The sequence below is a fragment of the Ursus americanus genome, chromosome 4 (assembly GCF_024610735.1).
Source record: "Ursus americanus isolate L20-20 chromosome 4, mUrsAme1.1.p, whole genome shotgun sequence".
Classification (NCBI taxonomy): Eukaryota; Metazoa; Chordata; class Mammalia; order Carnivora; family Ursidae; genus Ursus; species Ursus americanus.
Window position 1 is genome coordinate 44,106,557 of NC_142130.1, and position 20,107 is coordinate 44,126,663.

Sequence of the window (20,107 nt, forward strand, 5' to 3'; positions counted from 1 at the left end):
TTGGATCTCCTAATTATTGAGCACCTAAAATGACTGGCACAGTTGGGGCCTCCACAAAGCTGTTCCAGCTCTGTGGCCAGCATTTGATCTGACTGGGACCATACTGGTTATGAAGTCTACATATATTTCATTTCAGGACAAACTTCTCCTGAATTTATTTCTTTGGACTTAACTCCAAAATAAAGCTAACTTCATTGTGTTTTGCTTCAAATTACTGTTTACTTCATCTGCATTTTTTCCCTCAAAAAGCCATATAAGCAAGGAGAGGACTCTGCCACTAAGACAAATGTGAGTATGTGCAGTGCAGTGCTGAGAAAGCTTTTCACTTTTTTTGAGTCTGATTCCCACAATACTCCTAGCTACTTTCACTGTTACAGTTAAAAGAACGTGAACTTCCCACATTTCTGTCTCTTTTCTATGCCTGTGTTTTTACTATTTTCTCCATCGATTTGGCTGATCTTTACAGTTCCTCCCAAATTGACTAACTTAATCCTGCTATTTTTACTAACTAGCTTTCATGCCTTCCTCCCTTCTACAGAATAGATCCCCCCTATGAAGAATACTACCGCCTGAACAAGGGGTAAAGGGAAGCAAAATAAGAAGCGTATTCCATATTGTCATAACTATGCAAAACTAATGTGTCAGACTGGCTTCTCCAAATGCAGGCTCCAAAACAGGATGGAAAGTGTAAGGATTAGATTAGAAGAGAAGCCTGTGAGAAAAAGTGGGGAGGTATGAGAGAAAAATGGGGGGGGGGATGGGAGAAAGACCACAAAGTAAGCTTGATCCCTAGTTATGGGGAGAGGGAAGTAGGTTGGGTGGAAGCATCCTAGACTACTGTGTACTCTAAGGAAGTTTTGGCAAGGCTGTAGGGGAGTCCTTAAGCCAAAATCTGTCATTAGAGGAGTCCTGTTTCTCAGAAATGGACCTGCCTTGGTATTTCCATTGTCTTCAGTCACTGGCTGAAAAACATGGCCTCGTGGCACAAATGGGGTGATGGATTTTGGCATGCAGATCCTGGGCTCCTGGTCTATTTCACTGCTTGTAGTTGGAAATCTAGAAAGTATGCCACCCTTCTTTTCCAGGAACCCCCCCAAATTCCTCCTGGAAGAACAAGTTAATGGCTTCAGACTCTAATTTGGCTGAGATCTGAAGCTGCAGGCACATCAAATCATATACACATCCACAAAAGTAAAAGATAAAACAATTTGCAAAGCTGTGATGCATCCTCAAGTTGTTTTCATGAGGAAGCAATGAGATAAATATACACAATGGCACCAAAATAGACTACAAATAAGTACTCTAAGCATACACAAATATAGTACACACAGGTGCATAGGATATAAGGGAAGTCAACTTTCTCTCTCTGTCCAGGCTGCAAAAATACCAATAAACAAGACATAGGAACACTATAGTTTTGGGTCTGAGTGGGAGGAAAGAAAGGAAAATGCGTTTGTCAGGATCCTAGTTTTGTGCCAGCACTGTGGTATGTGGTTTCATGATGCTAACTTCAAATATATAGTACTATTTAAGCTACTTATTGATACTCATAACAACCTTTCAGGTAGGTGTTATTATTCCTGCTTTACAGGCTAACAGGATTCAAGGAGGTTTTAGATTCAAAACTGAATAACTTGTCTAAGGTCACGCATCTAGATCCAGAATGTGTTCCCAGTCTGCCAGTAGGGAAGTAAGGGGAGAAGGGCATTCTTGGGCATTCTCTGTACATACGTTTTTATTTATTTTTCCCCCAAAGCATCTTCAGTCTTCTAAGTTTTGCAGCTGAGGGTATTTTATATTGTGTTTTTGGCTCAACCCTATCCACCTCACAGTGTGGGACCAATCTTCTCACTGAAGGGACACTATAAGGAGCAAAGGGGAAGGGCTCAAAATCAAGTTGGTCTCTTTCCCTATCTTGGGGTGTGAGGCCAATGACTGATCCTTTTCTGTGTTCCAGTTTCAGGGAGTGGTCCCTGCCTTGGTTACCTGTCCAGTCCTCTAGTCCTACTGTGACAGCACCACTGCTTTGACCCCTTCCAGTCTTTGGGATGCTTAGAGTGCTTTCCCAGTGTGGGCCCTTCTTTACATCTCCTGCCCTCCGACTTCCAATTTTTTTCTGCGCTTTACTTCTGAGGGCTCCTTGCATGGCTGATCCATCCTTGTGAATTTAGGGGGAATTCAGACCATCTTTAATCTCTACACTTCTTTGCTAATCAAAGCTTTGTTACCACACTTATTCAGAGTCTCAATCTCCATGCAACAATGACTCCCATTAGCAAATAAACATATTCAAATTGTTCCGCCATCATTATTTCTTGGCTTATGAACATAGGGCTTCCTGGTATCCATCTTGTCCAAATTAAAGCCCATCTTTGGTTCAGGAATAATTATAGATGCAATTTACTGATCACTTTGCATACATTATCTCAGTTCACCAACGTAACAGATAGATGTGTTCTACAGAACAGGAAATTGAGATGTGGAATAGATTTGATTCTCTGGAAGCAGACATTGAGATAGATTAGCAGTCAGCACCTGCGAAAGTAAGGGGCCAGAAGCACGATTTGAGGCAGAGGAAGAAGTCAAACTCTGACATAACCTTGGCTGACAGCCTGGAGCTCTGGGTCAAGTATTGCCCATCAGCATCCCATGGGAGCCCCAAATGGCCAGCCTTTTTTACATTTTCCTTGCTCCATCACTGAATGCAGGCTCTCATGGAAAATCATGACCTTGGACAAGGTGAGTCTCAACCTGGCAGTCACTAAAGAAGTTTACACCTGGAAGCTGTCTGCCAACTGCATTCCCCACAGCCAAAAGCAAATATGTCCTTGAAGGGGCACCCAAGTGGTACATCTCTGTGTCTACTACAGACTAAGAATCCATGAATTTATTAAAGAGTCTACAGCTAATAAGCGGCAAAGATTTGGTACCAAGTCTTTTGTGACTCAAAATCCGTGTCTCCCACCAATTCATGCTTGTTTTCCAAATATCCTTTCAAATCAGCTATCAGAATCCCCTTGGGAGATTCCCGTGAGGATCTCCTTCAATGGACATAGATGGGATCCGGGAATCCCACCCAGTGTATAAAAAGTGCCGAGACTGATTCTACAGTGCAAGCATATTTGGAAACCATTGCTATCAAGAACATTGATGAGGAGAAGACGCCAAGCAGAACAGAAAAAGTTTTAAATGCTGGACTACATTTGTGGCAGAAGCTATGCAGTGTTTTTTGGGGTGCAAAAAGTTTTTAAACCAAGATTCCCTCTGGGCTGATGTTGTCTGATATCGGTGGTAAGCTCTCTCTAGGGTCCTGCATCTGTTTTGTGTTTGCTGTTTCTCTGACCGCCCCCCCGACATAAAAATATTGGAGAAAGTACAGCTGCTTCATGATTCATGAAAGCAACTGAATCTGTAAGTGAACTGAAGAATTTGCCCTGTATGTAGCTCCTAAGATGTTTGGAAATGAATTTCAAGAGGCCCAATTCTACTTGGCTTTTTGTCTTTCACAATAAAATTGGAGATAGATTCATGTTTTTAAAATTGTTCCTAGAACACAAAGCACTTTTTTAAATGTAGTAAATTCTTTAAAACTGTAGTAAATTCTTTAAATTTGCACATTTAAATAAAAAGTACAATTTTTCAATCAAACAGTACATGATTATAATGGGACAAGGGTCAGAATAGAAACGTAATTGCTAGATGAGGTAGAAATTTAAAGGAAAATTGACTTGTAGCTGAGCTAACAAACTTTGGAGCCAGGCTTCTTTCATTTTTTTTTTTTTTTATTTTTATTAGAATGAAGACAGGAGACAGATTCTGAGGGAGGGTTCTGTCTACAGCGGGCTTCTCAGGACTCCAGCTGTGGAGGAATAGAGCCAGTCATGCTGATGAAAGTAACAAAATAGATATCTTAAAAAATACACTAGATGTTACATAAGGGTTTTTTCCCCAAATTTTATCTTATTAGCATGGGGTTTTTTATATGAAAAAAAATCCTTAAAATAGTAGATCAAAAAGGTTTTATGCTGAGATAAACAAAGTATATAACTTGTCTCTGGTTTGGGACAATATCCTGAGATCCTTGGCTACGGTTTATGACTTTTGACTTCTGGGACCAGTTTAAATGGACAATGAGCCTTGCCTCAGCTGCCACAGGAAGTTTGCATTTCACCTTGAGCATGGGAAAGAAAGTTGTGTAAATGCTGGGTAAATATTTCACAGGATGTTTACTTGGTAAGTAATGAATGTTCTAAGATAGGTACAAGTTGCTCTGTGTTAAACTGTGTTGGTTGAAATACATGAATATTTCAGTTCCAACACTAAAGACAGATATAGTACTGGTTCACTGAGCTCTTTAAAATCATTCATCTTGGGGCTTCCAACCATCACACAATGTCTGTTTGAATTAATAAATACAATGATAACTATTTTTTTAAACTTACGTACTTAAAACCATTGAAGTTTGACCTTGGAGAAAATCACCAGCCTCCAGGAGAAAGACACAAAATCATCCTCTGTCAATGACCACAGATGTCACAAATCTAGATTTCTCATTTGGAATCTCAAATGGGTGAATTTAATTAGCTCCTAAAATTAGAAGCACAGGGGTGCCTGGGTGGCTCAGTCGGTTAAGCATCTGCCTTTGGCTCAGGTCATGATCCTGGAGTCCCGGGATTGAACCCCAGACTGGGCTTCCTGCTCAGTGGGGAGTCTGCTTCTTCATCTGCCCCTCACCCCACTCATGCTCTCTCTCTCTCCCTCTCTTACTCTCTCTCAAATAAATACAATCTTAAATATATATACACACACACATATGTATATATGTATGTATAATTAGAAGCACAGCTAATTATTACAAGTGGCCTTGGAGAAAACAGTCCCATCTTGACCCTGAGCTATCTGATCTTGAACTTTTCCATTTCTCCCTTTTATTGCTTCTCTTCTATTTCATCCAGACAATAACCACATGAAGAATGTTGAAAATGAAAGTTTCCTTTAATTGGTATTCAAGATGTTAGTTCGGAACTTTATTATTTAGAGAGAGCACATGTAGCTAATATTAACAATGATCTTGTTCCATTGATATTTATCTACAGATTAAAGACACCTGCCCTTCCCTCATCTGTTGAGGAAGTGCTTCCTGTCACTCATATTCTCCATAACCTCAGATAAATCACTGGTATAATCACAATAAGCATTCTCATCTTGCCATGACATGATGTTTAGGAAGAAAAATCTAAAACCTTTTACATAAAAGAAGTTTCATAATCTCAAGCTATGAAAAGGGGGAAAAGGCATACTTACCATAGGTACTTTTTAGCATGAATTCCCTGACCTTAATTTGATTAAAATCTCAACCTAAAGATTGTGACAATATAGATTTCTTTAGAGTTTGATTTTTCACGTCAGTCAACTTGAATGAGAAAAACCTCAATGTGGGGCAAAAAGGGTGGTAAAGCGGAAGGAGAAGTTAAGGACTGAGCCGCTTTGCAGATCAGTGTTTGAAAGTGAACAGCCGATTTGACAAGAAGCAAAAACCACAGAATAGAGTACCATATCGTCTTTCTGTTCACGTTGTTTCACAAACGATTCGGGCTCTTCCTACTGTCTTCTGCCACCTCCTTGCTCTTCTCTATTTATTTCACAGATGTCTCTGAGGTAGATAATCAAGTCCAATCCTGAAGAATTCAAGGGAGGAAGAGAAGTCTACTTGTGAAGTTTTTCTGTCCCTGATATGCACCGGAGATGAAGACATCCCCCGGCATGCTTGGAATTGGGAAATTGTGTTGGGTGCTCTTCCTAACCCCACATCTGGTCATCTGGAGCATCAACGGTAAGGCACCTATGTAGATAATCTCTTGTTTTATTTCCCAGGGGGGTGGTGGCGGGAATGCTTTCACTTGCGGTGTTAGTAGGATGTGTTTTTTTATGTCAAGTGGATAATGGTGGATGAAACCATGTATTGAGATTTGCTCACTGAGCACGTTCTAGAACATCAACCAAACAAGAACATGGGTTTCAAGTCATGGCTTGGCTGATTTTCTTAAAAACGTGTTCTGATGGTAAGAGAATTAGGCGGATGTTATAAATAAAGTACAAATTTATCACTACTACTAGCAAAAATGCTCTGGATGCCATCCTGACAATTGAATAGATTGTCTTTTCGAAACAGAGGCAAGCAGAGTGCGGTAGTGTCTCAGCTGGATGAATGTTGGATAACTGGGGTTGTACCTGACTCTGTGGTTACTCTCGAGTAGTGTCACTAAACAGAGCTGCCCTATTTGCCTCAGTGGGGTGTGTGCCTGGAGAATACCGAATGAGAAAATGCTCAGAAATCGAGGATCGAAGCATTCTGTCATTGTTCCTATTAGGCTAAGAGAGAACGCTTCCTACCTGGGTGTCAGGTGGCATTGAAAACAGCTTGAGGTCTGCACAGATGATGTGTGGCCACCTCTGCAAAGATTTTATGGGGGCAAGAAACCAATTTCTTCCTTCTAGTGAGTTCATTTGCTCCCTTACATGGACACAGGGGCCCATATATTGGAAAGACTGTAAACAGCTAACAGAAGTTTCTGATTTTCTCAGGTCTGATTTCGAATCTCCTGCCTGGTTATCCCCACAAACACACATACTCTTACTGGTTTGTGTGCTATGGTTTTAAATCAGAAAATATGCTGACTGGAATACTCCATAATGTCATCTTAAATTCTGGAACTGCTTGGTTTGGAATTTGTCTTCATGATACTAGGATGGCACACAACCAAGTACAGAATAAAAATTCCCAGGCACCTAAGCATTTTTATATGTGCAAGTAATTTGGTACTACGTTGATAAGGAGCTTAGATGGCTATCTGGGTGTTTCATTTTCCATCAGATGCCCAAAATCACACAGCTATAATTGGAGTCATATATTAAATAGAATTCTTACCAATTTGAAGAGCATATAAACTACCCTCTGTGAAATGGAGAAAAAGAATGTTCAGTGCTGGGGCGCCTGGGTGGCTCAGTCGGTTAAGCATCTGCCTTCGGCTCAGGTCATGCTTCCAGGATCCTGGGATGGAGCCCCTTGTTGGGCTCCCTGCTCAGCGGGGAGTCTGCTTCTCCTTCTCCTTCTGCCCCTTCTCCTGCTTGTGCTTTCGTGCTCTCTCTCTCTCTGTCAGTCAAATGAATAAATAAAATCTTAAAAAAAAAAAAAAAAGAATGTTCAATACTATATCACACTGGGAGTGAGGTACATCTTCTATTCCCCTCCCGATGTGTTTACAAAGCTAGACTGGGGGAGGGAAGTTAGGACTGGGTTTGTTTACTGTCTCTGCCACTTACTGTGTGACCTTGGTCAAGTTTCTTATCCTCTCTTATCCTTAGTCTCCTCATTTGTAAGATAGAGATAATAATTGTACCTAAAAGATGGGCCTATTGTGAAAACTATAAATGCAATAATATGGGTGAAGTGCCTGGTATAACAAGTGTACATAATAAAAGCTGATAAATGTTAATGGTGTTTTTGCTAATATTATTTTCACCAAGCAGCCCCCACAAAATTCAGTTAAATGGGAAATAAGTGTTAATATTATCGTTTAAAATGGTTGAGCTTTTAAAGCTAAAAAAAAAAATGAACTAATAAAATACACTGCACAATGTATTTGACCCCAACTATAGAGAATCAAATTATTTGGAAAATGAAATGGAAAGCCTCAGACAAAGTGCCAACCAGGTCTATTGTAAAGTTGATAGATTGAAGCATTACTTGCATTAAATTAAGATATAGGTTGAGATAAATGTTTGGTGAGAGTTTTTCTGCCATACAGAGCTGATGGCTCCATACCTTAAAACCACATTAATTTTAACCTATTTATCTTGGGGATTTCCTGTGATTTACTTAATTACTGAATTCTTTACACTGGCACAGTTTCAAAATGCTTAAATTTTTATTTTTTTAATCTATAATTTAATTTTTCTTTTATTTTTATGGATTTCTTTCCCTCCACTTAAAAGCAATGTGAGATCTGTGTGTCTCTTCCCAGAAATGAGGTGCCTCTATCATAAGGTTGGAAAAAATGTTATATTCTCTATAAACTTATTTAAGGTCCTTGTTTATAATAAAGTTATGCTTGCTTGCTTTTTGTGTTTCTCAAAAAAAATTAGAGGGAACTCTGCCCCTTGGTATCTGGCTATGATTTCAATTCCTGTCCTAATGAAAGGAATAAAGGTGTCAGCACCTTCCTTTTGCACACAGATGGGCAGATTATACTGGGAAGAACTAGGCTACAAGTGGAGATGCATCACCAGGGACCAGCTCCCAGCTGTGAGGGTTTGGACCACTTGTTCAGTTGAGGATCAAACAAGTATTACGTCTCTAAGCAGGCCAGAGTACTGCAGTTAATGTCTGGCTACCACTTGGCACTATATATGATCTGAAATGAAGGCAGTAACAAATCTTTGCTGCTTATTGTGATTAAAAAAAAAAAAAATCCTAGTCTGGTCTAGTACTAGTGGCTCCTTAGGGTTTGCCTCCATCAAGAACATGTTAGTTAGGTCCAATTCTCCATTTAGCTCTTGTCTGTGTCATCTTTCTCCTTCATTGTGATAGTTCAGTATGGTCCCTGGATCCATACCCCGCATGCCACTCAGATTGTCCCTTTACTGGGAATTGGCCATATCACCGGGTCAGAGCCGAAACAGGGCAGAAAGTGCTCTGTGCCTATCATTTTTTTGAAGTTCCTGTTTGATAACACAGTGTCTTTATCAGGCTTAATGCTATGGCTCTAGCTATTTGTTCCTATTGAAATGTGTACCTGGTATGCTGGAGGTAGAACTCATTCTTCTGCCAAATGCGTGTGTATTGTTACTGTAAAAATGCCTGCCACAAAATATGATTACCTTTTGCGTAAATGTCTAGGAAAATATTCTGCAGCTAAAGGACTTCTTGGATTAAGGCATGGAAAGATTAACCCGTGTGCTGATAAGAGCCTTGAACAGACTTTCCTAATCCTGAGAAGCTCTTTAATTGTTGCTTCCTCTGTCCCACTAGCAAAATTTCTTCTATTGTAGTGCTGAAGTCAATGCTGGTTATCTTGCTTTGCTGGGGCTTTCCTACTTAATTTTCATTTTTTGTGAGTTTCATCTTTACTTACGAGTTCCAGATTGTTGAAGGAAAAATGTTCACAGGCATTCATAATCAGGTTGCCAAATTAAATCAATCTTTTGCTGTGTTTCTTGGAAAGGCAGTGGCAGAGTGGTTAGGATCAGGGACTCTAGAGCCAGACCGCCTGGATTACTGTCCCATCTCTGCCATCTACTGTGACTGTAACCTCTCTGGTTTTGTTTCCTCATCTAAACAATGGGGGGCAATATTGACACTGATCTTATAGGGTTGCTATATTAAGTGAATTAATTCTATACAACACTTAGAACACATTAATTTTAAACATTATATCTTGAGGATTTCCTGTGATTTACTTGATGCATCATTAAGTGCTGTGTAACTTTAGCTAGTAATGTTTTTTTTTTTCTTTTAGTCCAAAATTTAATTAGCTTGATAGTTCCTCTCAAGTAGGATTGGGAGGCCATCTCTCGTTTGGGGTTGAGAAAAGTTGTCTATCAATAACTCTTGATATCATTATCTACAACCATCCACATTTACCAAGAAATAACAAGGCTTTGGTCATCATGTGACTTCAGTGACATTGCCTTTGTGAGCTGTTCTATCGTATGCACTTTGCTTCACTTTTCTGATAGTCTCCAATCCCTTATCTCAAAATAAGCTCAATATTACCCACCTGTTGTTTCATGGTCATGGCCTCTGATTTACATGCTTATCTCTACAGAAGCAATTACCGTGTGCCTGTGCTGCATTTGCAGGGGTATCATTCTCGAATGCTCAGAATCTAAATTTGTCTAATTTGAGGTTCGCTTTGAACAGAGTCCAGGAGAGTGTTGAAACGGCCATCTGGGCCAGTCATAGGGAAACCCCAGGTTTAGCTGGTAGAGCTAACTTCTCCTTTTCTCCTTCCTGTTAGCCATATTTATCTTGTGAACACAACCTTGAACTTAACATATGTTATAAGCAGCTCATTGTCCAGAAATGGCTATAAGGCAGGCTGGGGCACTTAGGTTCTAACTGGATGATTGAGGCCCTATTTAATTTTCTTCTACCATATTAGAAGAGGAGAATTAATACTGGGGTACACCTGGCAGTTTCGGCTCACTTAGATATTGTTAAGTATCTTGTAGGGCTTTGAAAACGCCGGTGAATCTCAGTGTGATCTCTGTGGTAGAGTGCATTAAGAAGGGGAGGAAGTACCTGGGAAAGAAGTAGAGGCAGACTTTCCCTGTGTCTTTGCAGCAACACAGAACCCATGCTTACCCTGAGCATCCCAAGTAGCCACATTATCACTGAAGGCAATATTTAGAAGTACTTATATTGATTTCTGATAACAATGACAAAGGCTCTCTTTGATGCTACCGGCCATGGTTTCTAAGGTATGCTTTAGGCTTTTCCTGTGCTACTTTTCTTCCAGAAGGCACTGTGATCAAGGTGGAGGGCCTAGTATTTCTGAAGGACAGAGCCTCCCTGGAGCAGGCAGTCAAAGTCTTCCAGAACTATTATCTAAATTGTCAATATGAGTCATTGTTCTTTAGGGCTCATAAAACTGGCTAAAAGTGTTTGCTACTCCACAGAGAGAATTGCAGAATTGGCCAACAAACACTCCACTAAATACTCATTCTTGTAGAATGGGGTGGGCAGGACTCTGCAGAAAGGGAACACATGTGAATCCTTTGGCTGGAGAGACAAAGTCAGTGACCAATAGGGTAGAACCACAAGGGCACATTTGTCGCTTGGTAGAGATGTAATGGAAAGTACTGAAAGAAATCTTGGAAAAGTATACAAAGACAAAGGTATTTTTACTTCCCACTTTTGACCAAGGCCAGCCTTGCTGGTTAGTATAATTCTTTTTTTTATTTTTTATTTTTATTAGTACTTTTTAGAGGAAAAGGGGCAGAGAGAGAGAGAGACTTTTAAGCAGACTCCACGCCCAGTGTGAAGCCCAACACGGGGCTCAATTTCATGACCCTGAGATCATGACCTGAACCAAAATTGAGAGTCAGACACAACTGATTGAGCTACCCAGGTGCCCCTGGTTAGTATAATTTTGTAAGATTTCATCTCTCATACAAAAGGACATTTTTCTATGGGATATACTACCTTTTCTATGTCTATTATATTTGTTTGTCCAATGTATATGCCAGTCATTATGCATCACTGCTGATCCTTGACTCAGTTGGGAATAATTGCTCAGAGCAGAGGCACTTGGGGAAGACCTTCTGGTTTCCATCTTATCTCTTCCACCTGCAGGCTTTGCTCGACTACTGTGTCACTTCCCTAAATTCATCCTAAGAAATAATAATACCTGATTTTTTTGTTGTTGTCTATTACAAACCAAGCATAATGCTAAGAACTCTTCTTATGTGTTCTCATTTTCTTCTACAACTACCCTGGCAGATTAGAGCTTTTGCTTAGGAGTTAGCCAGGCCTGGGCTCAAGTCCTGGTCCTGGCTCTGACTCCCACCAGCTGGTTGTCTTCAGCAAATGGCTTAGCTTCTCTAATACTTGGTTTCTCCAGCTTAAAAATTAAGATAATGATTTTAAGTACCTGATAAGATTTTAAGGACCAAATGAGATGATGTATGGTACCTAAGAGTGAAAACCACATCATAAGAACTCAAAAATATTAGTTATATCCCTATCTTCCTCCCATTAGGAGGATCTAGGGTGGGTCTGCAGCACTTTGATAATGTGAGGTGCTATGTGCTTCTGAGCAAGGGACAATGAATGTGAAGTATGTGAAGTGGTGATTCTGGAAGTGATCCCCCAAATGTGACTTACTCTATCCATGTGCTGTCTGACCTGATGAGCACTAATGCTCTCTCTGTGTCCTGTCTTTTAATATCTCAAGGAGGGGAAATGGCACAGGTACTTTGTGAACTTTGCTGACTGTTGGACAAAGCTATGGCAAATACTAAAAAGACTATTTCAAGACAAAACAATTTTAAACTTATCCCAAACTAGATAAAACCAGGAGATGGCTTAATAAGACTAGTTTGAAAAAATAGTCTTCAAATTTTCCCCCAAATAGTCATATCACAGAATGAGAAATTCTAGTGCTGGAAGAAATTGCTTCGAAGTGTGCTAAATAAATACCACATGAAAGCAAACTTTAAGAAAGTTATTACATACCAGTATAATGAGATTTTTAAGGAGGAAATGGTAATCAATTTTCTCGTTTCTTGTCCTTTGTTTTTTAAGCAAAGGGAATGAGTTTGGATTCATACTATGTACATCCTTGTTGTGAAGTTTATTCTTTAATTCTTTCCAGTTCCATTTTTGCTAAAGGAACTTTATGTCAATGTGAGTCTGTCTCTCTCTCTCTCCGTTTGTGTGCATGCTTGCATGTATGTGTTTAGACAGGGAAGAGATGCCTACCCCCATCTAAAGACCAGTATCAGACAATATCCACAGAGAAGAAGAAAAACCTGAACCATTATTTCATACTATGTCTATGTCTTTGATCCATATTACACTGCATGTAGTTTGTCAGGTGGATGTATATGAAGCTCTCTCATCTCATGGTAGGGACTGAGGCTCCCAGTTTTTTTGTACCCCTAAGATCATGACACAGGGTTTGGCTTAGATTACCAATGGTCACTCTTTACAATAGAAAGTCTGTTTTAACCTTGCACGCGTACATCAAGTTTCTCGGATATTCCTAGCACTTCTGGGGGTATCTGACTTATGTAGTAGGTTTGTTTACCACACAGTTAAAGTTGTAAGCTTGATGCACACTACATAATACATTTAATTAGTGATGTCTGTATGTCCACCACCTTCATCTCATGGCACCACATTGCTGATTTTCAGAGTCTATGCCAGCTAGCTTATGATGAGAAGTGTGCCACATGGGCTTTCTGATGCTGTGATGTAATTCCTTAAGTGTCCAGGAGGATGTGCTTCCAGAACCTCTGATGTGTGATTCCATGGCCGCCACTGCTGTGCGTTAATTGGCCTTGACTTTGTTCAACCCACTGCCTCAAGGGGACCCCTGACCGCATACCAATTTGCAGGGAAACAAGCACTTGCTTCCCTTCCCTGGGGGTTCATCAGATCTCCCTCACCGTCTGCCACCCTGGCCCTCGAAAGTAAGGCAGATTGTGCCACCAGGATCCTCAGGAGACTTGTTTTCCTCCTAAGTCTGAAGACTTCCCTCCTTCTGCAGTCTCCTTACCATGTATCTGAAGTTTGGGGGATTTTTTTCTGTCTATCATAGTATCTTCTGACAGAAGCTAAAATCCTGCTTCACACCACAGAAAATTATTGATGTATTACACCTTTCATGATAATTGTGGTTTTCAAAAATTATTTATTGACACTTTTATGTTTAACTCTGTCACAGCTCAAATCAAGGCAGTCGACCTTCATTACAGTCATTCATTTCTTTCAGTAAATGTAATCATATTGAACTTTCCATGCACGTGTAAGAATTTTTCAATGGAGCAAGAGTGAATCTCAGTTGGGATTTTCCTCGTGGTAACAGTTATAATCAAGGTGCACGGTCTTTAAAAATTAGAAATATTTGTACTTTACATATGATTCATAATCACGAAACTTTTTTTTTTAAAGAGCTAATAGGTCTCACAAATTATCTACCCTCCCTCGCTCCTGGTGGTATTTACACCTGCAGCTACCCTTGCTCAACTGCAAGGTACTGGCCCGTGGAGTTATTTGTGGCTGGCATGCCTTTCTGATTGGCTGATCCAGGTATCTGGATGACCACAGAGTATCACTTGTTAAATATTTTGAATATCACCCCTGAGTGGACATAAATCAGGCCGTCCCACAGTGTATACTTGTAAGGTCTAGATTTTCTTTAGTGGTTATAACTTAACCACTATGGGGTATATTGAGACGCATACAGTCTTCACCTCAGTGCCCTGTAGGCCACCTTTGTAATAGCTCAGATGTGTCTGCTCTGCTCCCTTAGTGCGTAGACAGCATTAGTCAGAGTTGTGAACAGGAAATTTTTCTCTTCCTGAGCTCTCTTTGTTCAGTCTCAGGCTACTTCGGGCCGTCTTCCTTTCGTACTAAGGCCACCTCCTGCTGCAGAGACAGGTACTATCTCATCAAGAAAGTCGTGGCCCTGATAGGAAGACAGATGCATAAACACATATTTAATTATAAAGGAATGCTTTGTGTCATGCAGAGCAGCATGGCACATTCACAGAGTGGGGGGAGGTCCAGTGAAATTGGGTGGCTGGAGGATGGGGGTGGGGTGAGTTTGCAAAAGGAAGTAGGGGTTAAATTTCATTTGATGGAGTTTAGACATTTCCTGCAGGCATTGAAGAGTCTCTGAAGGGTTTAAGGCACAAAATCCTTCTGTTGGATTTTCATTTTGAGAATACAAACTGTGACAGTGATGTGGAGAATAAATGGGGTAGGGGGAGGGGAACAAGGCCAAGTTTGGAATGTAGAAGACTAGTTGGTGGGCTGTGACAATAATCCACATGAAACTAAATAAGACCCAAATTAAGGCAGCTTTATGGAAGCAAATTTGCAAGACATTTTGGATGCTGAATCAACTTAACTTGATGACTGATATAATGGGACAGGAAAGAGGAAAGAAATCAAGAGGGCTCCCAGGTTCTGGCCATGTCAGATAGTAGGTGATGGTATCATATTGTGGTAATAGAATGTGAACCAGATTTGCCTGTGGGCGGATTTGGGCCTGGAGGGTATTTCAACCTCCTCCTTGGAGCCTTACCTGATTGACCTGGCCAGAGGGCTCTCTCCCTCTTGGAAATTTGAAAGCTCTGAGGGATTGTATCTTGTTAAGGATAAAAAAAAATCTGAAGGGAAAATTGAAGAGCAGTGGAAGTCTCTTTTTGCGTTCCCTTTGCACTAGAAACTATCACTGTTACTAAGTAGCCATAGACAGGGTGATGTCCACACCCCTGGGTCTGGGCAAAAAGGGAATACATTATCTGTACAGAATTTAAAAACAAATAAAGCTACTTTGAATTATCACCATGGGCCAGCAATTCTGAATAATATCAGTGATAAAATACTCCTCCCCTCAAAAATATTTTTGGTCTTCTAAATAATTACTATAGTTATTCCTGGGTTTTAATGATATGTATGTAAGTTTCAAATTAGCACATTTCTAGTACTTCCCCTTTGATAAACATTGCGTTCTCCACGAAAGCTACCTCAGAGAACTTCCCAGTTACAGAGCTGGCTCTGGACACACATACAGTTTCATGTGTTCATTTCACGAGTTAATTTATAATGTTCAGAATCACCTGAGCTTGCTTCAGGCAGTTGTGTCTCTGATCCCGACATAGTCCTTCATTTCAACAGATTTTAAATAAATAACACCACCACAGCAACTATGGAGCCAAAGAAACAGAATGTGAGCCATTCCATTGCTTTCATTCTGTGCAACCACATCGAATATTTATTTGTTTAAAATCTAAAAGTGAAACAGCACAAACGGTGTGGTGTAATTTGTTTTCAGGTATGAACTTTAGTTTTGAAGTTTAAAACTTCATGTTTTATTGAATAATATCTATACAACTGAAATGTGTTCTTCTACTTAAAGTGTTGTTTTAAAATTAAAGAATGAATCAAAATAAAGCTTCACATTTGTGGTGCAATTTAGTAATTGCCTAAATTGTACCTTTTGGACAATTTCAGTTCTAATAAAATTCATTTATTAGCTACTGGAAAATTATTTATATCGACTACTATATCAGACTGTAACTAAAGGATCAAAGTTCACACTGTTTCAGTAGTTACGGAACTATTAAATAAGTAATTTCGTGCACTTTTCCTTTTTTGATTCTAATATTTAAAAAATTTTTTTTAACTTCCATGGTTTTATGTATAAAGTTCAATGAAAGGAAATATTCACTGTCTGTATTTCTTTTATGGCCATTTTATTGTTCGTTTCAACTCATGCTCTCTGAAAATATTTTTCCATACAGAGGAGGGGGTTGTTAGAAATGGTGCACTCTGGGCATCAAATATACTAGGTATACCCTGGTCATGGAATATGTGTGCTGTAACAAACAGTCATGGCTTTCATAAAGATTTTTAAAATATAAGTCGTCCAGGGCACCTGGGTAGCTCAGTCAGTTAAGCATCTGCTTTCGGCCCACATTATGATGGAGTCTGGGGATCCAGCCCCACATCTGGCTCCCTGCTCAGCCGGGAGACTGCTTCTCCCTCCACCCCTCACCCTGCTCCTGCTCTCTTTCTCTCAAATAAATAAATAAAATCTTAAAAAACAAAAACAAAAATGTAAGTCTTCTGAAACCTCTAGTGACTTAAAAAGGGATACTTCACCATACAAAAGCCAGAGGATGGTAGAGGTTTCATCCTTTCACTGCATATCTTTATTTGAATTATTTTAGCATTGAAAATTCCCTACCATTAGCTATCAATGTTTGAGAATAACAGCAGAACAACTAATGTTGGTTGATACATCCCATCCAAAAGCAACTGGGTTCCTCACCTCTCTTTAGAAAATGCTTTTTTGACAAGACAAACCCCTCGGGGACACTTTTGATTTCCTGAATGTCATGAAATAGCCGTACAGAATTCAGGACAAAGTGTCCTGCAAAGTGTCAATATGGCTGTCTGATGAAGAATTAGAATTGTGCCATTTAGCTCTGTGCAGCATTCCTGCGCTACAAACATCTGTTTGAGTCTCAGGGGGATGGGAAGTATTAATACCCTCTTTGAACAAAGAGCAGTCCTCTTGATGACTTTTAATGCCTGTTGGCAAGCCTGCATTCATCTATTCATTCCAACATTCAAGAAGAATCTCTGTGCCAGCCAACATGACAGCCAGTGATCCTCACCCTGCTGATAAGAATATGCAGGAACCACAGCGATGTTTCCATAATACCATTGGGAGTCAGTGATGTGGTCAGGACCATCAGCGAGCTCTCCTCCTTTCCTACCCCTGCTCTGTGCATTCCCCCCACGCACATAGCCACATAGGCTGGGACTAGAAGGGATGTTCACATGTGCTGCTAGCATTGGGTGACAGCCTGATGGCTAAATGGAAAGGCAACATAGACTTAGGCCTGGTTTTATTGTGTCAGTCACACACTGAAGGAGGTGAAGTTGTGGATACGTTTGCATAGGGGAGGATGGTGGGTAAAAATTTTCCTGTTTTCATCCTGTTTTACAGAAATTGAGGTCCAGGGAGACTGGGTGGCTATCTCAACTTCACACAACGTGTTAGTATTTGAGTAACCATGTTTGAATGAATATTCTAGTTTTTAGGTATTTACATGACTTTTATAAATACCCCAAAAGAATCAGGCTCTGTGTTTTCTCGTGGTGAATAAGCGGAGTTTAAACGTGGCCCACCTAATGCTAACCGCCTTTATTCTGAAACAACCTGTGGTCTCCATGTCACTATGTGAGAAACCCATGATCAGGTGTGTATCAATTCCCTGAATCTGCCATGAGATTCCTGGCTTCTCTGCCTTTGCCCTTCCTTGTCCTCGGGCTTAAAATATCTCCCCTGTCACTTTCACTGCTCTGATTATCAAAGGGTTACTCATTTACTATGGTTCAGCTCAAGTATAACCTTTCCATTAAGCCTTTTCCCAATAGTCCCAGCTGAGGTTAATCCTCTGCACACCCAAGCTAAGTCTGCACCTCTTTATAGTGTTATTTCATTCTCCCATCCGTCAAGCATCTTTATTTCCCATTAGAAGGCAAGCCCCTTGAAGGAAGACACCTTGTCTTATTTATTTCTATACTCCCTACCGACTAACATACAAGGACATACAGGGTCCCTCTGAGCCCTGCTTTCAGCTCAGATAAATTTGAAGATAAAAAGAGTGGTAGATAGTAAATTTATTCTGGGAAAGTGGCTTTGTCAGTTAATCTCGTCTCGACAAGTAAATGTTAAGCTCCTTGAGGGCCAGAAGGCCTCTTTTTGTTTTCCACAGTGTTGGCACTCAGTTCTAGGCCCCATAAACTGGCTGATTTATCCAAATCCAGGTACATGAAAAGGGAAGTTAGGAGGCTGAGGTAGTCTATTAACTTTAGTGGGGGGAATGGAGTTCTGGAAATGTGAGTTTCACTTGGCTTTTCTGCCTCTGGCCTCTTCGCTTTCTTGTTGCAGGTCTAACCACATCCAGGTGTTACATTGTTAGGCACTTCCTTTTGGTAAATTATCTTACCCTTTCTCTTCAAGTTTTTGAGAACTTCATCCTTATAACTTGGCTTTTAGTTTGCTTTCATTTTTATTTTGAATTTTTGGAAGCAACTGAATTAAAGTGAATTAAAGTGAATTAAAGTGAACTCGTTTGAGTTTCAATGCATTTATAAATGTATAAATATTTGCAAGTTTCTAAAAGTTCTCCACAGTTCTCAGTCTGGTTCCTGGAAACTCAATCCAGTTTCTGAACAGAGGTTGATGAGATGTGAACAGAAATTATACTGAGAGGTTTTTTGGAGGTTAGGAAATAGCTCAAAATGAGAATATTTATGCTGGCAAGGGTGTAGAAATAAAGTGGAACATTCAGCTAAGTAGAGCAGCATGTGCAAAGCAGGGCCAAAAGCTGTGTCCTCCACCTCAACATCCGAGTCGCCCTCAGTCTGCTTTGTCCTTAAAAGAGAGTTTAAGGCTATTGTCTCAGTTATGCTGATGTGAGACCATACATCTGTTCAGAAGAACGCCTGGAGATAAGTGAAAGAAATTAATGAAGGGGATGTATTTGATATATTGCTAAGAGGGTAGTTCAAAATGGGGTAAGAAAGAGCCAAGAAAAAAAAAAAAACCATAAGGATGTAGGGAAAGGAAATTAAAGAGAAAACACTCTTAAGACCTTAGCTCTAATGGAAAAATAAAAAGGTATGAACCACTATAGAATTCTTAACTAAAAAGAATCTGACTGATTGTAGTTATTTTGTTTTACCAGCACAAGGGGTCAGTTCAATAGTAGAATATTCTATGATTTAATACACTCGTGATGTAACTGATGCAAAAAAAATTAAGTGGTTGTCATAAATTGGTGCCGTTTTCTTGCTCATGTGCATGAGTCTCCAAAGGGACGATATAATCCAACAATTATCAAAGAATGAATACTTTCATATAAATATACATTCTAAGTAATTGAAGTTTGCCCCTTTGGAGGCCAAAATGTTTTCTGACATAACCATTTCTGATGAAATTCTTTGTAAAATGGATTGAACTCTTCTTTGTTTCAAAAAATGGATACATTAAGCCTAATTGAAAGTTTTGTTGTTGATTCAACCTTCTCATTATGAATATAGTTATTACTCTGTATTATATAATACAATTATGCTCTCTAAGCTAATTAAGAAATGATAATGGAATTATAAGGATTATGTATAAAGTGAGATGAGTTTGCGTTCTTGAAATATTTATTTTTACATGTTTAGAGAACACTTCTTCATATTTCTTGGTTCTCAGTTACATCCTAGAGGTTTCCAGGTAAATACTTCCATGGTAAGTTAAGGGTAGTAGAAATTATTCAATAATAATAGATAATTCTAAAAGTTCTTTTTTCTTGGCTGCAGATTTTATATGCAATTGACAATTACTAACAGAAGGTTCATAGAAGATAACAGAAAATCTTTTTCCAAAAAAAAAATCTTTTTCTCCCCACCAAAACAAAGGGAGGCAACTTCCTGTATGTTAGGCCAAAAGGCAGAACTTCCAAAAGAGGTGCATCACTGTTCCTCCTCCGCCTTTGGAAGACAAAACATTCATATTATGTCAGAACATCCTATCTTCCAACAATTATCTTGAGTTGCATGTGTCCTACATAGAAAAAGTCATGGAAAAAATTTCAAGGCAGCACTAAAGCCTTTGAGAAACAAGTAAAGAAAATTTCTAATGCCAAGTATAATAGGGAAATAGTTGTCTACAAAAGTTCCTCCCTCCCACTTACTGGAACATAGCAGAGCTAGTAATAGAAAATGTGATTACTACTCAAGAAACAATAACAGAGTAATGGTTAATGAATTATAGACTAATGGACTATAGTATGAGTTTAAGTCTTG

The 20,107-nt window shown here is 39.6% G+C and overlaps 1 protein-coding gene across 5 annotated transcripts in view; it reads left to right on the forward strand.

Moving 5' to 3' along the window:
• BTLA (B and T lymphocyte associated) overlaps positions 1-20,107 on the forward strand; it is a 70,960-nt gene that overhangs the window by 24,069 nt on the left and 26,784 nt on the right. For 4 of the 5 annotated variants that reach the window (XR_015724204.1, XM_045785200.2, XM_045785204.2 and 1 more), the window contains one exon: positions 5,648-5,833. Coding sequence is in view for 4 of the 5 variants with exons in the window: in XM_045785200.2 (XP_045641156.2) it covers positions 5,746-5,833 (88 nt within the window). In the remaining variant the exon portion in view is untranslated. Of the gene's footprint in view, positions 1-3,003; positions 3,292-5,647; positions 5,834-20,107 lie in introns of all 5 variants that reach the window. The other variant, XM_045785201.2, reaches the window with a different exon arrangement.